Source organism: Sesamum indicum, linkage group LG3 (genome assembly GCF_000512975.1).
Source record: "Sesamum indicum cultivar Zhongzhi No. 13 linkage group LG3, S_indicum_v1.0, whole genome shotgun sequence".
NCBI lineage: Eukaryota > Viridiplantae > Streptophyta > Magnoliopsida > Lamiales > Pedaliaceae > Sesamum > Sesamum indicum.
In genome coordinates this window covers 4,642,188-4,663,599 of record NC_026147.1, presented here as the reverse complement: position 1 = coordinate 4,663,599, position 21,412 = coordinate 4,642,188, and the positions used below count along the sequence as shown (strand labels likewise).

General features: G+C 35.2%; 3 protein-coding genes across 3 annotated transcripts in view; 2 read left to right on the top strand and 1 right to left on the bottom strand.

Annotated features, from left to right (window-relative positions):
* LOC105157445 lies at window positions 552-2,813 on the top strand. The gene has a single exon (XM_011073853.1). It carries the CDS (start codon window positions 552-554, stop codon window positions 2,811-2,813), a length of 2,262 nt encoding a protein of 753 aa, XP_011072155.1.
* On the bottom strand, window positions 6,705-8,993 carry LOC105157443. Its single transcript, XM_011073852.1, has one exon. It carries the CDS (start codon window positions 8,991-8,993, stop codon window positions 6,705-6,707), a length of 2,289 nt encoding a protein of 762 aa, XP_011072154.1.
* LOC105157441 (60S acidic ribosomal protein P0-like) overlaps window positions 19,672-21,412 on the top strand; it is a 2,083-nt gene continuing 342 nt past the window's right edge. The window contains exons 1-5 of the mRNA XM_020692876.1: window positions 19,672-19,929; window positions 20,346-20,414; window positions 20,658-20,756; window positions 20,842-21,234; window positions 21,348-21,412. The exon at window positions 21,348-21,412 is cut by the window's right edge and continues 342 nt beyond it. Of these exons, the coding sequence (XP_020548535.1) occupies window positions 19,672-19,929; window positions 20,346-20,414; window positions 20,658-20,756; window positions 20,842-21,234; window positions 21,348-21,412 (884 nt within the window). The remainder of the gene's footprint in view (window positions 19,930-20,345; window positions 20,415-20,657; window positions 20,757-20,841; window positions 21,235-21,347) is intronic.

The following is a 21,412-nucleotide window of genomic DNA, read 5'->3' as shown; positions in this document are numbered from 1 at the left end:
TAAACCTAATATATTGGAAATACATTAATAAATCCATAACCTTTGATGGATCCACACAATTAATTAAGGGTCCGGCCAAATAAGATAAACTCTGTGGTCACAACACAACTAGCTTTTCAGATGTGATCACCACATATGAAAGAAAAATTAAAACCTTATCATAAGTCTGACCATTTCAACTCCATGTTAAAATACGCTAATTCTTCTTACTTAAATCAGGTTTGATCGAATCAAATTAATCACAAAATAAATGTGATATATATACATTTACTACGTGCTTCATTATTTTTTGAATTTTACACCAATCACATATAATTAATTTAGATTTAACTGAATTCGATTTGAGTTAAAATTGGCCTTCGTTTCATGTATGGCTCGTATATAAATTTAATATAAGACTCGCTCATATATGATTCCGTATCAACACAAGACAACGTCAACCAAGGAAATATTCACAGGAAATATGCCTTTACATATGTTATGGTAATAAAACAATCATGGGCATGAAAGCTTGCAATTCTAGCTCCACTTGAACAACTATTTCTCCATATATGGACGACGTCGAGAGAGCAGTACAAGAAAAACTCGATGAGGTAATGCCATGGATAGGTCTCTACATCGCGGTAGCTTCTGCAGTATGCACACTTGCAATAGCAGCTGATTTGTTCAACGGGTTACGATTTAAGAAGTTGTGGTTCCCTTGCAAATACTTCTCTCTGAATGCCACTTCCTTGACAATATTAGGCGTGGCAATGAAACTACCAATGGATCTCGACACTCTTTTCATGTACGAATCGGATGGGCTTGCAAGGTTTAGTAGTTTGGTTTTTATGTCAACGGCGATGGCTAACTTTATGTTATCTTTGGGCTCCATGGAGGATAAAGAGATTCTGATGAATGTTGTTGCTCTTGCAATTCTTGTAATAACAATCATGGTTAACTTTTGGATACAAGTTTTCCAGCTGCGGAGCTTTTTGGGCTACGACACCGGTAACATGTTTTCTGCAAGTTCGATGCTTCTTTTGCTTGCCACCTTCATTTCTTCGGCAATCACACTCCCGACAAGTAAAAGGAGTTTGGAGTCAAAATACCAAGAGATGCACAAGGTGACAATGAGGGAAGAAGGGACAATGATGACAGGGCGGGGATTCAAATCCAACAAATGGATGATCCATGGGATGAGGAAGTATTGGGTGATGGCAAAGACTAGCGACCTTCAATTTGTGATGGCACGTTCAGTCTTTTGCACTACTTCAAGTGTTATTTGCTTAATCGCTGCTGTCCTTTTAGTGTTTAATTATATTAGATGGTTTAAGCTTGTGGGACTGACGCTCGGACAATCCCATTCTGTATATGGACGTTACACGAAATGGGTTCTAATACTTCAAACAATAGGGGTGGTGCTGGGCACAATTGCGCCTTTATGTCGTTGGTTTACGGCTGTCAGATTCAAGTGCTTGATGACTTGTCGTAAAATTAGTCTTATGGAGGAACTCAAAATTGAGGCACACTGGACCCAGACTCTTGTTCATTTGAGAGACAACTTCTCAGGTTTGCAATTTTACAACAGCACGTGCAGGGCATATCTTCATGATGCAAAATGGTTCGTTCTAACTTTTTTCATTGGAGTTCAGATTATGATGGTTCTAATTAGCAAGCTGCTTGTCCTCATTCCTGCCTTACTTGTAACTCCAATTCTCATGTGCTTCAAGAAGTTGAAGACACAGTGTTCATCTCAACTTACAACCTTAAATAGTTCTATGGGATCTAAATCAAGTGGCGATGCAGAGCTAAATCTCAGTCGTTTTGTTCTTCTACTTGATGGAGAACCAGAGCTACCCGAGAGGACTCTAAAGAACATTCTTTACCAGGCAGATAAAGTCATCGAAATGGGTAAAAAACAACAACCAAAAGATCTGATACAGCTTCTAGAAAACTTCAACAACTTCAGTGGTGTAAGAGAATTTGATTGCTCCCAAGTTCCAAGTCTGCATTCTCAAGAACCTCCAAATTGCTGGTCTCTACCACTGGTGACTCTTACAAGCATCGCAATTTCACTTCCAAACATCGCGAACAATCACAACAGGATACAATTAATGAGTAGTGTGATTGAAGGGTTGTCTCTGGTGAAGCTCATAGAGAAAACGCTCGATGAAAATGATGAACTCATGAACATCAGAAACGCTGCAGACGTTGTTTGGTCCAGAGTTGCAATTTACCGGAAGTGGCAAGAGATCGATCTCAGAAGGATATCTATCAGATGCAAAAGCTCCAAGAATGTACTACAAGAACTCTCTAGCAGTGCTGAAACGACAATGGTCGAGTTCAAGAGAAAAGTAAATGATTTCCTCATGGAAAATCCTCTCAATTGGCCACCTAAACTCATAGCTGCTAATTCAATGTATCGGATCACCCGAACTATTTTGCTGCTCTACCAAGAGGAAAATGAGCAAGTTGAGGTGGGATTGTTCGAGCGATTATCTATCATGATTGCAGATATTATGGCAGCTTGTTTCACAAATTTAGCACATGTGATGATTACCATGTGTCATCGGAAGGCAATAGAAAAACGAGAAAAAAGCGTGCACGAAGCGTTTCTCCTTTTTGGTAAAACAGGACAAATTCGTGAACTTCTCCAACGACAAGAATGGCCACCTCTGGATCATGACAAGGCAGCATACATTGAAGAGTGGCGTGCTTTCTTCTTGCAAGATAATGATAATCCAATGACCTTCACTTCAACTTCAAGTGATGAAGAGCAGGAAAATCCAGTTTCCAATGGTGAGCAAATAACTGTTACGGTAGACAGATAAATCATAAATCAAACGACACTAATTTTCTTGTGTTCCAGTGCCATATAAATATGTCTTTCTGCATATACTTTCCATATTTATATAATTATCACACACATATATATATAATATATATTATAAATATGTATTAATTGTTTATTTGTCATTTTAGTTTTATTAATTGTATATTTTTTAAGTAGATATATAAATACATACACATATATAAATTTATTTTTAATTTAGTTTGACATATAAGTGAAACTAATTAAATTTTGTGAGCTCCAAGTATATTAGTATTACGATAATAAAAATATTTTGGTGAATAAGTAAAACTAGAATTAAAATTTTTTGTAAGGGTAAAGTAGACTTTTCAAACTTAAAAATAAAAGGTCATGGGGGTTATTGAAGGTTTTAGTACTTTAGGGGGGTAATTGACATGGGGTGGATACTTCAGGAACTGTGACAGTATATAACCCTTTTGCAATTTTGATAGCTGTAGATCTGTTATGCATCCAAATGATAAGGAAGTAAATTTGGTGTCTGTCTGATTATATAGGCATTTCAGTTAAATAGGCATGCTCTCGTTCACTAGCAATATAACAAACATCATACTTATTTGTGACTAATATTATAGCCCATAGTCCGACCTCAATCTTTAACCCTGATTAAGAGGGTCAAACAGAAGTTCTCAGTTTATAACCCCAATTGAGAGTGTCAGAAAGAAGTTCTCAATTTATTACCCCAACTGAGAGTGTCAAACGGAAGTTCTCGATTTATAACTCTAACTAAGAGGGTAAGGCAGAAGTTCTCAGTTTATTACCTTAACCGAGAGGGTCAGACATAAGTTCTCAAATTTTTAGCCCAACCGCCAGGGTTCAGAAATTATAGTTTTTCCCAAATTAACAATGATTTCGTTAATGGTTGAGCATGTTCCATCTATTAATCAATGAATTTGAGCATGCTTTATCATTACTTAAAAAAAAAAAAAAACCTACATAATATGTACGCCAATTTGAACTTATAAAAATATCATATGCTCGCATCGTATTTTGCTTTATATCCAAAATTATCATTTGAGATCTGATGTGGTCGAGGTTTTTTTGCTAAAAGATAAAATCGGGACTTTTACTACGACGCAATTGCACACCAGGTGAAATGCAATTTTCGAAAAGGGGTGCTGATTTCAAGAGAGATGGGTCTAATCAATGAATAGTTCCCTCATAAAAAATTAATATTTTGGTATTTATAGGGGTGTTGAAAATTATACGGTATGGTGAGTGACTTTTTTACCCTTACAATTTAATATTTTTTTATTAATGTACATCAAGATCAGAAAATATTTAAGAAAATATTAAGTAAGAAGAAAGAATCCACTTGGAGAATATTCTAAACTCGAATCCACTTATTTGGCCATTTGTTTCGGGTCGAATCCTATAAGTCAATTGATCATAATTCCAATAAATCAGTAATTAATATAGTCACATTCATCCCCATAAAAATACCTGTTTAATCCTAGAGAAACAAACTATGAGACTCTTTTATGTAAATTCAAACCTAATGATCTTACGAACTTAAATTCCTAAGTTAATCTTCGCCTTATAAAAATCGATACCCAAAGTAAATAAATAATACACAGGTCAATTTATGATCCTAATCACTCAATTATTCCTTAGTCGATTAAAAATCAAATAAAGAAATTAGACTAGACGGATAATAGGGTGATACCAATTGACAATCTTATTCTATCAATTTTGTAAAATTATATATTTAATATGTGGCTTTGAAAATTTTACATAAAGTGCCAAAGGTACTTATTAACATATACAGAGAATTTAGTTGAACAGATAGGTGTAAAAATTTTCAAAATCAAGTCGAAGAATAACTACGATACAGACTGATAGTTTATTTTGATGAACTTTTACAATTGAGAATCCATAGAAAAATCTTATAATTTTATATGTTACTAAAGACTCATATTAGTTAATACAGAAACTAATAAATTGTTAGAAAAACTGTTTAAAATTATTATATAATTTCAGAAAGAGTAAGGTTTTGCAGAGAAGAGCACTACATACCATATATAACATAACTCAAGGAATTTTATGAATTTATCGAAACTTCCAGAAATTCTGAAAATTATCAGATAGTATATATATCATGTAATAAATTTATAAAAAGTTTGATAACTAAAAGACAAGTTCAATGTTTAGTGTCACATGAATGTTAAAATGCATCAATATAAGACAAATTCACTTCTCTTATTTTTCTAAATTTCACATGAATGTTAAAGTTATTAGTTCGCATGAATGTTAAAGCAAGCAAAAGATCTGTAGTTTATTTATGTTAGGGAAAAGTATCATTTTAGTCCGTTAAGTATGCCTAATTTTAATTTTAGTTCGATAACTATGCTCATATTTATTTAGCTCCAGTAACTTACGAAATTGCTTACTTTTAGTCCTCTGGCAGATTTTCGAACAATTTTACCCATATGCAACTTTTGAAAGGCAGTTTTAGATCATATGCACTCATAGAGGTAAAATTGTCCGAAAATCTGTCAGAGGACTAAAAATAAGCAAATTCGTAAGTTACTGAACCTAAACAAAAATAGACATAGTTATCGGATTAAAATTAAAATTAGGCATACTTAACGGACTAAAATAATACTTTTCCCTTTATGTTAGGTAAGACTGGACCATGGACTTCTTTTAATGATTTTCTTTTTGAGTTGCAAAAAAATAGTATTTATCGAGCACTCTGAAAAAAATAAGTTATTCTCTATATTATAAATGATTATAGTCTAAAATTTATGATAAATTAAAATTTTCTAAGAGAAATAGCATTTTTGGTCCCATATGTTAGGTCCATTTCACTTTTAGTCCTATTCATTACAGAATTAATATTTTTAACTTACATGACTAAAAATGCTATTTTCCCTATTATCATAATAAAGCAGCATACGTTGAATGGGACTTATAAATATTTGAAATTTTTATCACCCCCAATCTAAACCGTTGATGCGGGTAATTCACTTTATTTCTCAAATTTAATAAATTTACATGTCGTTATTTTTTTTAATATTTATGTATGTATAAAAAAATTTCAATCATTTATTTTATAAATTAATAATATATAATTCTTTTTATAAAGATTTGATATGACATCACTAATAATTCTAAATTAATAAAAGTATAACAATCGATTTTTATTTAAGTAAAAAATGCATTTGATATGACCTTACTAACAATAGATAAAGAAAAACCTATCATTTTCATCAAATAAAAAATATATTATTTTAACACCACTAACAATTAATATAAAATAAAAAATTTTATCAATTAATTCAAATATAATCTCATTTTCACCCGAAAATATATACGAAATTGAATACACACATTTCTTACTAAAAATTGAAAAAAATAACAAATTGAGATTAATTTATAACAATTAAGTCCAGAAAACTTTGCTACTACACCAAAATGAATTAATAATTAAATAAATAAATAATTGAAAATCGAAATTGTTTAGATAGACGCTTTTAATTCTATTTATCTGTTCATAATATATTTATTTTCTTGAATAATTTTGTAATTATTGTAATAAAAACTTAAACATGTAAAAATACATATAATTAATTCATATCCTCATGGAGTAAATAATTTTGATTTTTTTTTAATTTTAACTCTTAAGTAATCAGATTTATGGAAAAGCAAAATATAACATAAGTAATTGTTTTATACATTTTAATTTTCTTTTGCATTTTTTTGCCTTTATTAGGTTAATTAAAGAATACAAGGCTTGGAGAAAATATAAAAAGAATATATGGTGAAATTGCTTTATTTCGATCAAAATGTCTCCAAGAACACATGAAGAAAGTTATTATTGGATTATTTTCTTGACTAAGAAAATATTATATTAGGAGTTGTCGTCTACTGTAACAGTTATTTGCTCTCCATTGGAAACTAGAGATCCCCCTGCTTTATTACTGGAAGTGGAAGTCACCGGATTCTCGTTATCCTGCAAGAAGAGAGCACGCCACTCTTCAATGAATGCTGCTTTGTCATGACCCAGAGATGGCCATTCTTGTCGTTGTACAAGTTCCACAATTTGTCGTGTTTTGCCAAGAAGAAGAAATGCTTCGTGCACACTCTTCTCTCGTTCTTCTATGGCGTTCCTATGACACTTTGTGATCATCACGTGCGATAAATTTGTGAAACAAGCTGCCAGTATGTCTGCAATCATGACAGATAATCGCTCGAACAACCCCTCATCAGCTTGCTCTTGGCAGTCAATTCGGTCGTTTTCCTCTTGGCAGGACAACAAAATAGTTTGACAGATCCGATACATTGAATTGGCTGCTATAACGCTAGCGGGCCAGTTGAGAGGATTTTTCATTAGGAAATCATTGACTTTTCTCTTGAACTCCAGAACTGTCATTTCAGCACGGCTGGAGAGCTCTTGTAATAGATTCTTGGAGCTTTTGCAATCAAGAGCTATCTGTCTAAGATCGATCTGTTGCCACTTCCTATAAATTGCAACTCCAGCCCAAGTAACATCCGCAGCATTTCTGATGTTCATGAGTTCACCATTTTGGTCTAGTGTTTTCTCTATAAGCATCACCAAGGACAAACCTTCGCTCACACTACTCACTAGTTGTGTAGCCTTATGATTGATTGCGATGTTTGGAAGTGAAATTGCAATGCTCGTAAGAGTCACTAATGGTAGAGTCCAGCAATTTGGAGGTTCTTGAGAATGTAAACTTGGAACTTGTAAGCTGTCAAATTCTCTTACACCGCTAAAGTTTCCAAATCTATTTAGAAGTTGTAATAGATTTTTTGGTTGTTGCTTTGTACCTGTTTCGATAACTTTATCCGCTTGGTCGCAGATGTCCTTCAAGATACTCTGAGGTAGCTCTGGTTCGCCATCGAGTAGAAGAACAAAACGGTTGAGATTTAGCTCTATGTTGCCTCCTGATTCAGATCTCATATCCTTATTTGAGGTTGTAGCTTTGGCTAAACCTCGCGTCTTGAACTTCTTGAAACATAAGAGAAATGGAGTTATGAGTAAGGTGGGAATGAAGAGAAGCAGCTTGTTGAACAGAACCATCATTATTTGAACGCCAATAAGAAAAGTTAGAGTAAACCATTTGACGTTATGAATATATTTCCTGCACTTGCCGTCTTGGATCTGTATACCAGAGAAGCTGTCTCTCCAGTACTTGAGAGTTTGGATCCAATGGTCTTCAATTCTAAGTTCCTTGCCGAAGCTAATCTCATGGTAAGTCGTCAAGCACTTGAATCTGATAGCAATGAACCATCTGGATATTGGTGCAATTGTGCCCACTAGCACCCCAGAAGACTGAGCTGTTAGAATCCATTTGGTGTAACGTCCATATACAGATGCTGATTCTCCAAGTGTAACTTTATGACTTCTCACGATCCATCGAATATAAACTGTTTGTAATGAGCTGGCAGCAAATAAGCATATAACATTAGAAGCAGTGCAAAAGATAGAACGTGCCATCACAAATTGAGGATTGCTGGTTTCCGCCATCACCCAGTATTTCTTCATCCCGTCAATCATCCGTTTGTCAATTTTGACGCCCTGCATCTTCTTCACTATCCCGTCTTCCCTCATAGCTACCTGGTGCATCTCTTGGTATTTTGATTCCAAACTCCTTTTGCTGGTTGGAAGTGAGATTGCTGAAGATAAAAATCCAGCAAGTGAAAGAAGCATCAAAATAGTATAGTTCAGAGCCATGATCATCATATCTTTATGAAAATAACCATGCAACTGGAAAGTTTGAATGCACATGTTAACGACAATCGTGATTACAAGAATCCCAAGAGCAACGGTGTTCATCAGAATCTCTTTATCTGTCATGGAACCTAAAGAAGACATGAAATTACTCATTGAAATTGACATGAAAATTAAACTGCATATCTTTGCATGCCAATCCGCCTGGTATAGCAAATAAGTGTTGAGGTCCATCGGCAGCTTCATTGCCACGGCTAATAATGTCAAGGAAGCGGCATTCAGAGAGAAGTAATTGCACGGGAACCAAAACTTTTTTGATTTGAATCCATTGAAGGCATCAGCTGCCATTGCGAGCGTGCAGACTGCAGAAGCTACTGCGATATACAATCCTATCCATGGCATTACCTCATCAAGTTTCTCCTGTACAGTACTATTCAAAGAATCCATGAACTTTTGCTTCCAAGTTTATGTATCATCCAAGTATTTGAGCTAGAAAAGGGTAATTTATATATAGTGCAAATACTTATTGGTTCAGTTGACAAAAAGTAAATCATCTGGTCAATTCTTTCTAGACGTGGGTACTATGTGGCGTTTGATCAAATCTAACGAATTGCATTTGATAGCTTATGCATCTTGTCATTTGCATACATTTGAATAATGGGATGCATGAAAGTGGGTGGAAATTGGAAAGAGCAAAATGGGGTCCCTCCTTGAAATTAAGAGCATTTAACGTGTCTTTTGGGGTTAGGGTTCTTGACTTACGACTCAACGTCAAAGTCTTCTTTGTGTTGTTTGGACGAAATTGCGCTTTTAATCCTATGGATAGAAGAAAGCATGAATGAAGTTGTTAGTTTTATGTAAAATTGTCAACGATTAGGGTTTTGTATTATACGATTCATTCAAAGAAAAGACTCAATATATTAATTTATATATAGACCTTACCCGACTCTCTCAAAATACAATAGGCCTCTAAATCCAAAATTGTTGTATTAGGCCTTGAGTTATGAATAAGGTAAGATTCGGACCCGTATCTTTCTTTTCTTTTTTTTTTTTTTCCTTTTTTTGAGTTGTTTGCGGTGTTTGACTTTTTTACTAAAATATTAGTTACATACTAAAGAAAATTGAATTTAAATTTTAAACTTCAATTTTATCATTCCAACCAAACATTATTGTTTATTAACATGTAGAAAACATATCTAGCATAATTAATATCTTTATGTAACAAATCATTCAATTATTCATTAATTAAAAATTTACACAATGAACATTCTTGAAATTTGTTCACGAAAAGTAAGCTAGATTAATAGACAATAATCCAATCGAGTTGGGAGAAAAAAGAATTAGAATATTTTTATTAGATTCAAATTGGATATAGGCGTATGGGTATTGATAGATAAAGACACAATCAAAACTTAATTTATATTTTTTCAATGATGTTAGACATAAGTCTTGGCCTACTAATATTTACTGGCCTGGATATGGGTCTTTTCTTATTTTTCTGGACTTGGGTAGAGCCTTGCCTTTATAAAAAACAGGGTCATAGCAACGGTTCATAAAAAATCCGTTGCAAACTGACTTTCTATGGCCTTTTATAATGAAATATTTTTCGATGTTATTGATAGCGCTTCTATAGAGCATCCATTTTTATGCTAAAATCTAAGCCAATTGCTTAGACATTCATGGGAATAGAATCACAAGAAAAAATCAAGAATCAAGAAGGAAATTTCATTCTCTTGTATTGAAAGAAGTTATCTACAGAACTTGGGTCTGCAGTCCCATTTATACACAGCAAAAGGGAAGTTAACAGCCAACTAACTGTTTCTTGTGAAGAAGGGGTCAAAACGGATAGTGAGAGTCGCACTTAGCCAAATAGCGACTTTATAATTAAAGAAAAAAAAACATTTACATATTTCAGACTTCTTTCTTTCTTCTTCACTCTGCTCTGTGTCTTTCAACTCTGTGCAGTTGTCTGATCTTTTCTTCCTCTCAGCTCATGAATTGCAGTTGTCTGATCTTTTCTTCCTCTCAGCTCATGAATTCCAGCAGCCCCCTCGCAAGCTGGAATTGAGTCCCTAGTGACCAATCCCAGCTTGGAGTACAGATAAGAGAAGATGTTCCCTGTCAACACCTTTGTGAATAAGTCTGCCGTTTGCTCTTTGGAAGCAAGGTACATAGGCTGAAGTAGTCCTTCTTTGAACTTATCTCTCACAATGTGACAGTCTATCTCAACGTGTTTTGTCCGTTCATGAAAAACTGGGTTTTCAGTTATATGAAGCGCAGCTTTGTTATCACAAAAAAATTGTATAGGGGTCAAAACTTGTATCTGCAGTTCCTTGAGCAGATTATTCACCCAAATGATTTCACATACAGTGGCAGCCATGCTCTTGTATTCCGCCTCAGCTGAGGATCTAGAAACCGTAGTTTGCTTCTTGGATTTCCATGAAATAGGACTAGTGCCCATGAAGATGCAATATCCAGTGGTTGATCTCCTTGTCCTTTTGCAGGTTGCCCAATCTGCATCAGAAAAAGTTGTGAGATTAAGCGTATTATCAGCTGAGTAAAACAAACCTGAAGTGCGATTCCCTTTCAAGTATCTGATCAGGTAAATTGCAGCATGCCAATGTTCTTCACAAGGCTCTTGGCTCAATTGTTGTGTGGCAAAACAAATGTCCGGTCTTGTGAACCCATGGTACAGTAACCTTCCTATGAGTCTTCTGTATCTGCTTGCCTCTTTTAAAGGCTTTCCTGATTCTAAGGAAAAATTTAGACCAGGAGGCAGAGGTGTTAAGGTTGATTTCCCTTCTTGCAAGCCAACATCTCTTATGATGTCCTGAATGTATTTGTTTTGAAACACCATCAGCCCCTTTTGTGATATGTGAAGCTCAAGACCAAGGAAGTATTGTGCTTCCCCAAAGTCTTTTATACTAAAGAGATTGTCTAGATATCTCTTTACATCCTCTATTAGGCCTTTTGTTGCTGCAGCAATGAGAACATCATCTACATAGATAAGCAAAGCAATGAAATTATCATTAGTGCCTTTTGTGAACAAACAGTATTCATATTTTGATTGAACAAATCCCAGCCCGTTTATTCTTGCTGTAAACTCACTATTCCATTGTCTTTAGGTTTGCTTCAAGCCATATAATGATTTCTTAAGTTTGCACACCATTCCCTCTTTCACTTCATACCCTTCTGGGGGTACCATGTATATTATTTCATCTAAATTTCCATGGAGGAAGGCATTATTTACATCTAAATGATGTAAATGCCAACCTTTTGCAATGGCAGCAGCAAGTAATGTCCTTACAGTGACTGTTTTTGCAACTGGGGCAAAACAGTCACTGTAATCCTCACCCTCAACTTGGTTGTATCCCTTTGCTACCAACCTGGCTTCATACCTCCACACTTCCATCTGGTTTAAGTTTGGTCTTAAAGACCCATTTGCACCCTATTGTGTTCTTTCCCTTTGGCAAGGTGGATAACTCCCAAGTTTTGTTTTTCTCTAAAGCATCAATCTCTTGTTTCATTGCATCTCTCCATTCTAGATGTTGTTGTGCCTGTGAAAAACGTTTAGGTTCCTGCAGTGGATAGTTTTGTTCTACAAAACAGCCTTGAACTTGGTTAGCACAATTATCAGATATAAAATTAGAGTAGCAAAGGCAGGAAAAATCTTTCATCCAAACAGGCTTGTGAGTGGTTCTAGTGGATCTCCTTAAGACAATAGTGTTTTCTTGAGGTTCAATCATCTGTTCATTTTTCTGATTATTTTCATCACTATCTTCATTGCTAACATTAGGCAAGGGACAGGAATAGCTCTCATATTTAGTGTTACTAAAAGGGAAGCTGTCTTCATGGAAGACAACATCTCTAGCTATGTGTATTTCATTAGTATCTAGTTCCATGATCTTGTATCCCCTTTTGCCCTGTGCATAACCTAGAAACACACATTTTAAAGCCCTTGCTTCAAATTTCCTTTTGTGAGATAAAACATTTGTAGCAAAGCAAAGGCAACCAAATGTCCTGAGGTGTGTATAATCAGGAGCTTTGTTATGCAATATTTCATCGGGACTTTTCCATTCTAGTACAGAGGTAGGCATTCTGTTTACTAGGTAGGTTGCTGTGAGCAGTGATTCTACCCAGAATTTTTGGGGCATTTTGGCAAAGAACATTAGGGACCTAGAAATTTTAAGCAAGTATTGATGTTTTCTTTCCACAATCCCATTTTGTTGGGGATTATACACACATGTTCTTTGATGAATAATACCTCTATTTTGAAACAAGGTTTGACATTCTTGTTAGTGAACTCAGTGCCATTGTCACTCCTTATTCCTTTAATTTTTTGGTTGTATTGAGTTTCAATCATGTTTAGAAAGTATTCAAGTTTTTGTTGGACTTGTGATTTATGAACCATCATGTAAATCCATGTGGCCCTACTACAAACATCAACTATGGTAAGCATATATGTACAATGAGTAATGGAATATTGATTATATGGTCCCCAAACATCAACATGTATAAGATCAAAAACAGCATTAGAACGTTTTTCATTAAGCTGAAAAGGGAGCCTATTTTGTTTAGCTAATGGACATGTTTCACAGGTCTTAAGAGATTCTATCCCATCTACTTCAAAAGGCAAATGAGATACAGTGTCCGTGCTAGGGTGTCCTAGCCTATTATGCCATAAGCTAGCTTGTTTGCTTTCCTTTTTCTGATGGCTCAAGTCTTCAGTACAATTTTGGGAATAAGCCACATGCTTGGGGAGTTTTTGGTTCTTGCAATACTGTTCATGTTTAAGGAGGTATAGCTTCCCTTTGTTATTACCTATAGCAATTACCTGTTTAGTCACAAGGTCCTGCACAAAGCATTGAGAATTGGTAAAGAGTACATTCATATGACCTGTTTCACATAATGCATTAAAAGATAGAAGGTTATGCTTGAAATCAAGTATGTAAAGCACATTCTTGAGCATCAATTTATCAGAAACTCTTATGTCGCCCATCTGCTTTATCTCATACATATTTCCACCAGGCAATTTAAAAAAGTTCATAGTGTTAGGCTTTCTCGTATTGTGAAACAGGTCTGAATTCATGGACATGTGAGCTGAAGCACTACTGTCCATGATCCAATTTGCTTCAGAAACAAACAAATCTCTATAAAAGAGAGTACCTGCAAAGTTGACAGAGTTTTCTGCATATGTACTGTTGGGATAATTCTGGGAAAAGTCTGAGCTATGTAAAGCTCTTTTTACCTCAGCCTTGATTAATTCTGAAAGGTTGCTTTCATTGTGAAGTGGGCCTTGGTCGTTTCTTTTTCCTTCTTCCATATACGCATTGAATGATCTGTTGACCACTGGTTTGTTTCCTCCTTTTCTTTGCTTTATGAGGTCCTCATACCAGTCAGGATAACCATTAAGTTCAAAACAACCCTCTCTCAGGCATTCCTTTTCTTGATTGGATTTTTGAATGTATTCTGCTTTCTTGTGTTTGGACAGCCATGACTTCTTCTTTATCAAGCTCAAGATTCCTCGAATTAATTTCTCTTTGTTTCTCAACTTGCAAGATCATAGAATATGCTTTCCCTATTGAGGGCAATGGATCCATCAATAGAATTTGATTGCACACGTGGTCATATGCATCATTTAAACCCATTAGAAACTGAATTAGCTGGGTAAAAGAAGTATTCTCTGCAAATTTTGTCCCAGCTCCACAGGAACGCACAGGTACTGGATCCAAACTTGTCATTTCATCCCATAATTTCTTGAGCTTGATGTAGTAAGCAGCTAAAGTCTTGTTTCCTTGTGAAATAGAGCCGACTTCCCTTTCTATTTGATACAAAAGGGGTCCGTTACTCTGGCCAAATTTTGCCTCAAGATCAAGCCAAAGACTTCTTGCCGAGGTTGTGTATAAGAAAGCTTCTGCTATATCTTTTGATATAGAGTTTAAGACCCAAGATACTACCATTCCAGTCCTTCTTTCTCCATTGTTCGATCTCATTGATGTCTGATTCAGGTCTGGGGCAAGTTCCATCTATGAAACCTTCTTTTCCTCTTGCGCCAAGGGCAAATCTAATTGATCTGACCCATGTGAAGTAATTACTTCCATCAAAGGGTGCTGTAACCAGGCTTATGCCTGGATTGTCCCCTCCTTGCAGTCTCATGTTCCCTAAGAAGTTCTGCTGTTTTGTTTCATCCTGTTTTCCTCCTTCTAAAGGTTTCTTGTCTGCCATAGTAATCACTCTATCTTTTGGAATGAATATGGATCTTTTTTTGCTCTGATACCATGCTAGAATCTAAGCCAATTGCTTAGACATTCACGGGAATAGAATCACCAAGAAAATATCAAGAATCAAGAAGGAAATTTCATTCTCTTATATTGAAAGAAGTTATCTACAGAACTTGGGTCTGCAGTCCCATTTATACACAGCAAAAGGGAAGTTAACAACCAACTAACTGTTTCTTGTGAATAAGGGGTCAAAACGGATAGTGAGAGTCGCACTTAGCCAAACAACGACTTTATAAGTAAAAAAAAATAAAAAACGTTTACACATTTCAGACTTCTTTCTTTCTTCTTCACTCTGCTCTGTGTCTTTCAACTCTGTGCAGTTGTTTGATCTTTTCTTCCTCTCAGCTCATGAATTGCAGTTGTCTGATCTTTTCTTCCTCTCAGCTCATGAATTCCAGTAGTTTATGAAAGATTTTATGCTGTAATATTATAATTGGACTTCTCGTGACGAGTAGAGGGTGCAGGAGTATTTTGAGTCCATCATGGTGGCCCCGTTGCGGGAGGAACAAACTCCTATTTCTCATGTTATATAGGGGACGAGTACGCCTTGGGGTGATGCAGCGCAAATGGAATGGGCGCAGAGGATGGAGTTTTATATCGCCGTGCTTAGTCTAGTCTTCTAATTATAACCAGGATGGTGTGCTTGATGATGGTACGGCGTGTCCTATTGATGCAGGGCATAGTTCATACTACAGTAGGGACTTTACAATTATGTATCTGGGCTGGCAAATCGATTTCATGTAGTGCATGCTATCAAGCAGCCGTTGTAAAACGGTTGCACCCAATCTCAATTGGGGGCTGCAGTTGAGTTGGTGAATATCAAAGTCAAGGGTTCAGCATATATATGATCGAATATCACAGTGGACTGATCATATATTTCCACATGACCACACTCTGCCCCTGGATTACTATAAAATGAACAAATTGATAAAAGACTTGGGCTTACATGTTGAGAAGATTGATGCGTGTGAGAATGATTGCATGTTGTATTGGAAGGACGACATTGATCTGGACTACTGCAAGTTTTCTGGAGAAGCTAGGTACAAGCCGACCAATGAGCAAAATCCTAAGTGCAAGAAGACACCGTATGTCATTCTTAGGTACTTGCCTATTACCCCTCGCCTGCAAAGGTTGTATGCTTTAGAAGCGACTGTTGAGCAAATAACTTGGCATGCCAACCATCAGACGGAGGAGGGATCCATGTGTAATCCGTCTGATGCAGAGACATAGAGGCATTTTGACCGGACATATCCCGATTTTGATTATTTTAAAAAGATTAGAGATCAAAATTGATGAAGTGAAGTTCAAGTATGAGGTACTAAAAGTAATTGAGTGACTAATTTAGAAGACCAAATATAAAATTATCCAATTATGTTATTACATCAAGATAATAAATAATTATCTATTGTACCTTTAATAACTAACAAATTATAAATAATAATAATAATTATAACAATAATTTAACTGATGTTATGAATATATGAATTAATTTTGTAATATGTATTTAAAATCATTTACTAGTCATATAAAATGAAAAAGGATAAAGAATTATACATCAAATTATCTAAATTCTTACACGTAATTTGGTATAATTTTATATTTACCAAATACAAATATATTAATAAATTGTTAAAAAATACAATAATACTTATCGTATGCCATTTTGAAAATACATATGTTCAAATAAAGTTTTTTTAATTGATTAAATTTTATAATATATTATTTTTAATAAAATAGATAAACATAAGCTATATATTTTCTAAAAGTAAAATAAGAATTATCATGAAAATACCATTACAAAAAAATCATTTTATTGGAACAGCTGTTGGAACGACTTTTTTTAAATTTTGTAACGCCTTTTTCTTTTGGAACGGCTAGGCCTACCGTAGCTAAACGAAGCATTACAAAGTATTTATAATGGCTTGTCAAAAAGCCATTACAAATTATAACAGCTATTGTAACGGTCGACGGTAGCCGTTACAAACTAGTAACATGGAAAAAAATTAAGTTGGAACGGCTTTTTTAACTGTTAGGTTGAATTTGATATAAATGTTAATGTAACGGCTTTTGTAGCACATTTAGGTACGATTTTGTGAGATATTTAGAACGATTTTTGTAATGCTTTTTGTAACTATTTTGTATTATATTTGTATCTGTTTTTGCCACTGCATTTATAACTATTTTTTTTCACTCATTTTGTAACGATTTTTGGAACGATCGGGTATTTAATTTGTAACTATTTCGGCACATTATTTGTAACAGCCTGACGATTTTATATTTTATTGGTGGATTACAAAAGCTGTTACAAATGCAGTTATAAAATTTATTATTTTTAATTTATTTTAGTATTTATTTTATTTAATTTTATTTTATATAGTTTAAAATTTATTTTTGTAAAATTAAATAAATAAATTTATATAAAACACACATAATATAACAAAAAATAAAAATTCTATTATAAAAATTAAAATATTATTATAAAATACTAAAAAAATCCTAATCTAAATTATTATCCCTAGCGGCCTTTTGTTCGTCGTCGTTGTGGTTACCGTCCGGTGTCAGGGGGACAGCTAGAGGCTTGGGCGCTAGATAAATCGGCTAGTTGGGATCGATGCTTCTGATGTAGCTCTCGAGTGCCAACACCTGATCATCTATGTCAAGGCGCTACGGCTGTGGTGGCGAGGGCGAGGAAGCAGTCGATTGGGTAGCCTGGAATGGTCCAGCTATCGAGTGGTGGGCCTTGGAGCCGAGACCAAGTACTTGGCCCCTCTTCCGGCCACCCGTTACTGACATCCAGACCTGCTGCTCGTCCGGGGCCACAAAGCCTTGAAAGGACAATGGAGGCTCTTCATTGTTGTTCTGCTATTTCTAGTGTTCCTCTATCATTCTCAAGAATATCTCTTGCGAACATGTTAAATAATTAGATTAAAAAGAACAATATAAAATTAAAAGAATAAATTGCGTAAGTTTTTTAATTACTTACCATGACCTCCTCCGCCCTCGGGCCGCTCCACTGGCTGTCCTTCTTTTTTTTGTAAACCTTCTCGAACACCTTCTGACCATATCAATCTTAAAAACATTTAGAAGCAAAAAGATATTCATTAAAAACGACAAAGTAAGAAACATAATTACATATAATTAATATTACAAAAATAAGATGAGGCACTATAAGATAAAAATAAATATTAAAATGATAATAATTAAAAGTAAGAGTATAAATAATTTTATATTAACATGTTAATAATAGACCAAAACCAGAATTTTTTTTTTTTTTGGTATGAATAAGTTAACAAATTTGGGGAGTTCAACTAAGTAACAAAAACACAATAAATAGTTAATGAGTTGATTTACTCACGAATATAAGTTGGTTTGACTTGATTTAGAAGCCCATTAACAGCTTCTAAGTTCTAACAAATAAATATGCATAGGTTAAGATCAAACATCTATGTTGTACGTATTCTTGATTGCAATACAACAAACATCAAGATCAGGTTCAAATGCTTACTCCACTACACCTGATTCCTGTTCTGTTCATCTAAGAAAGATCATCCAAGAAAGCTGTCAGCTCGGTTCAAGATTGAACAGTTGAGAAATCCCAACAGATTTACATCCAAGAAAAGAAACTCAATTCAACATGTGATGCTCATTCATTAAGCAAATCAAAAAAACCCCAATTCAAGAAACCATAAACCATAAACAGTCATTACAATAACCAAATCCCATCTTTTATCAAATCCCGTGTCATCATTCATCCCCCAACACAACTACATGAAACTATTACTCTGCAAATCTTTGTGCACATAAACCTGAAATGGGATTTTCAGCCATGTTAAAGCAGTGATCAAAATTAAGGGACACAGGGAAAAAAAAGCTCAACTTTAAGTTTATCAGCAAGATTCACACACCAAAGGGTGAGAGAGAGAGAGAGAGAGAGAGCGCGCGCTCGGTGCTGTTGTTATTATACGGAAAAGAGCGAAATACTTTTCAGTTGGAAGAGATGAATTCTTGAAGTTGACGAGTGGAACCAATAAATAATAAAGTAGTCGGCAACCGGACTTATTTGCCTATATTTATTTCAAATAATAAATTTAAATATTTTATTACATCTTTTGAAACTATATTTTGATAAATAAGATTTCAAAATTCATAAAATATTACTAATAACAATTTATTTTGAAATAATTAATTAAAATTTTAAAATTAGTGGCCAACCTCTTATTTACTTTGGACCGGTTTATAAATTATTAATATATTACATGGTATAAAATTTTAAATATCTTTTAAGCTGGCTGAATATTATTTTATAATTTGACAAGGTCAATTTCTCAAAATTTTGGAGTTGTACGTTGTAATCGTATAAATAAGTGAATATTTGCTTTAATATTAATTTTAATTTATTTTTGTATACTTTCATTTGAACTTTAAACGGAATAATCAGGTTTAAAAACGGAATATTTATAGGTCGTTATTAGTATTTAGATACATATATGAGGCACATGATTAGCTTACCCAGTTGTAAACCCCAATATAAAGTAACGAGCCCACAGCCAATGATCCAACAAGCGAAATTTGATCAAAACCGTCAAATTTAGGTCAACTATTTATATAAAATTCCCATATCCCACATTTCACCCCTCTCACAGCAGTAAAACTAGGTTTTTATCTCTCCAGCTTTTACTCCCAAATATCACCCCAACTCTGAACTAAAGAGGTTAAAGTGACGGCACCGTCGCCGTCCGCCTTGCCTGGCCACAGCCGCTGCGTCTTGGCCCTCGTTTTGGCCCTGTCGTTCTTACATTTATACTGTTTTTGTGAGTGCATATATAGCACTTTTAGTTGTGTCAATGGCTCCTAAGCTTTCCAAGGCAGACAAGAAGATCGCTTATGATCGGAAACTCTGTCAGTTGATCGATGATCACACTCAGATTTTGGTCGCGGCGGCGGACAACGTTGGATCGAATCAGCTGCAGAATATCAGGAAGGGTTTGAGAGGGGATTCCGTGGTCCTCATGGGCAAGAATACTATGATGAAGAGGAGTATTAGAATTCACGCTGAGAAGACTGGAAACGCGGATATTCTCAACCTTATTCCTCTCCTTGTTGTAAGTCTGAAGCTTGTTGTATTTGCATGTCTTTGTTATTTTTTCTTTTCATGTTGTGTTTGTAATTTATCGATGTTCATGGTGGTAGGCGAGAGTATGTTGTTGTCTTGAGGATAAGAGGAAAAGGATTTTGAGTATATATTTCACTGTACCCTCAGCGTTCATGGATTGTTTGCAATGCTTTCGGTATTCGATATTTGATGCTTAAGAAACGAATTACAGGCTCTCTGATAAATATCAGAAATTCATGTTCGTGATGTTTGCGTCGGTTTGCAGCTATTCTTTTTGTTGAATTTTGAAAAGTTTGAGAAAGAGTATTAGGTTTTAAGTACAATGTCTTCATTTTAATGGGAACGTGGGTGAAATCTCAATCTCCTTTTAGTTTTTATTTTGATTCTTTTGCCCTCCTTGGACAGGGAAATGTTGGGTTGATCTTCACCAAGGGTGACTTGAAGGAAGTCCGTGAGGAGGTTGCAAAATACAAGGTGAACACTATATACGTGTTCACTTCTATTCGTTCTTCGTGTATACTTATTCAGTTGAATTCTGTTTTTATGCTAGAAATGATGCATGACGCGTGTGTTTTTTAGTTAACGAGGTAATATGTTATGAATGCCAAAGTTGATGCCTGTTGTCTGTGTGTGTGTGTGTATGTTTACATCAACAATATAATATTAATATTTCATGATTGCTAGCATTGATGTGCCCATCTTATTAATTGTCAACAGGTTGGAGCACCAGCTCGAGTTGGTTTGGTGGCTCCGATCGATGTCGTTGTTCCACCTGGAAACACTGGCCTAGATCCATCACAAACGTCTTTTTTTCAGGTCTTTATATATGTATATTGACTTGATATTTCAAGGGAGTATTTTATTTTTCTTTTAGACAGTATCTTATGGTGTCTCCTTGCAGGTTCTCAACATTCCAACCAAGATCAACAAGGGTACTGTGGAGATCATCACTCCGGTGGAGCTTATCAAGAAGGGTGAAAAAGTTGGTTCCTCTGAAGCTGCATTGCTCTCTAAACTTGGAATTAGACCCTTCTCTTACGGTCTGATTGTGCTCTCTGTTTATGAAAGTGGATCTGTTTTCAGCCCTGAGGTTCTTGATTTGACAGAAGATGACCTAGTTGAGAAGTTTGCCATGGGTGTTTCCATGGTCGCTTCATTGTCACTTGCTATCACGTACCCTACTCTTGCAGCTGCACCCCACATGTTCATTAATGCATACAAGAATCTTCTGTCTGTTGCAGTCGAAACCGACTATTCCTTCCCTCAAGCTGATAAAGTCAAGGAATATCTTGCGGTATGTACCTGTATCCTTCTCTAGGAATTCATAATTTGCAAGCCCAGTAGTGAATTCTGTCATTTGGTTCGTGACACGCTCGTCTAATTACTTAATTCTATGTAAATTATCAGGATCCCAGCAAGTTTGCTATGGCGGCTGCTCCCGTTGCCGCTGCCCATTCTTGTGCCGCTCCCGC

What these genes read in the sequence shown, in the direction of transcription:
- LOC105157445 (XM_011073853.1), top strand. Translation starts at nt 552, where the DNA reads ATGGACGACGTCGAGAGAGCAGTACAAGAAAAACTCGATGAGGTAATG.
- LOC105157443 (XM_011073852.1), bottom strand. Translation starts at nt 8,993, where the DNA reads ATGGATTCTTTGAATAGTACTGTACAGGAGAAACTTGATGAGGTAATG.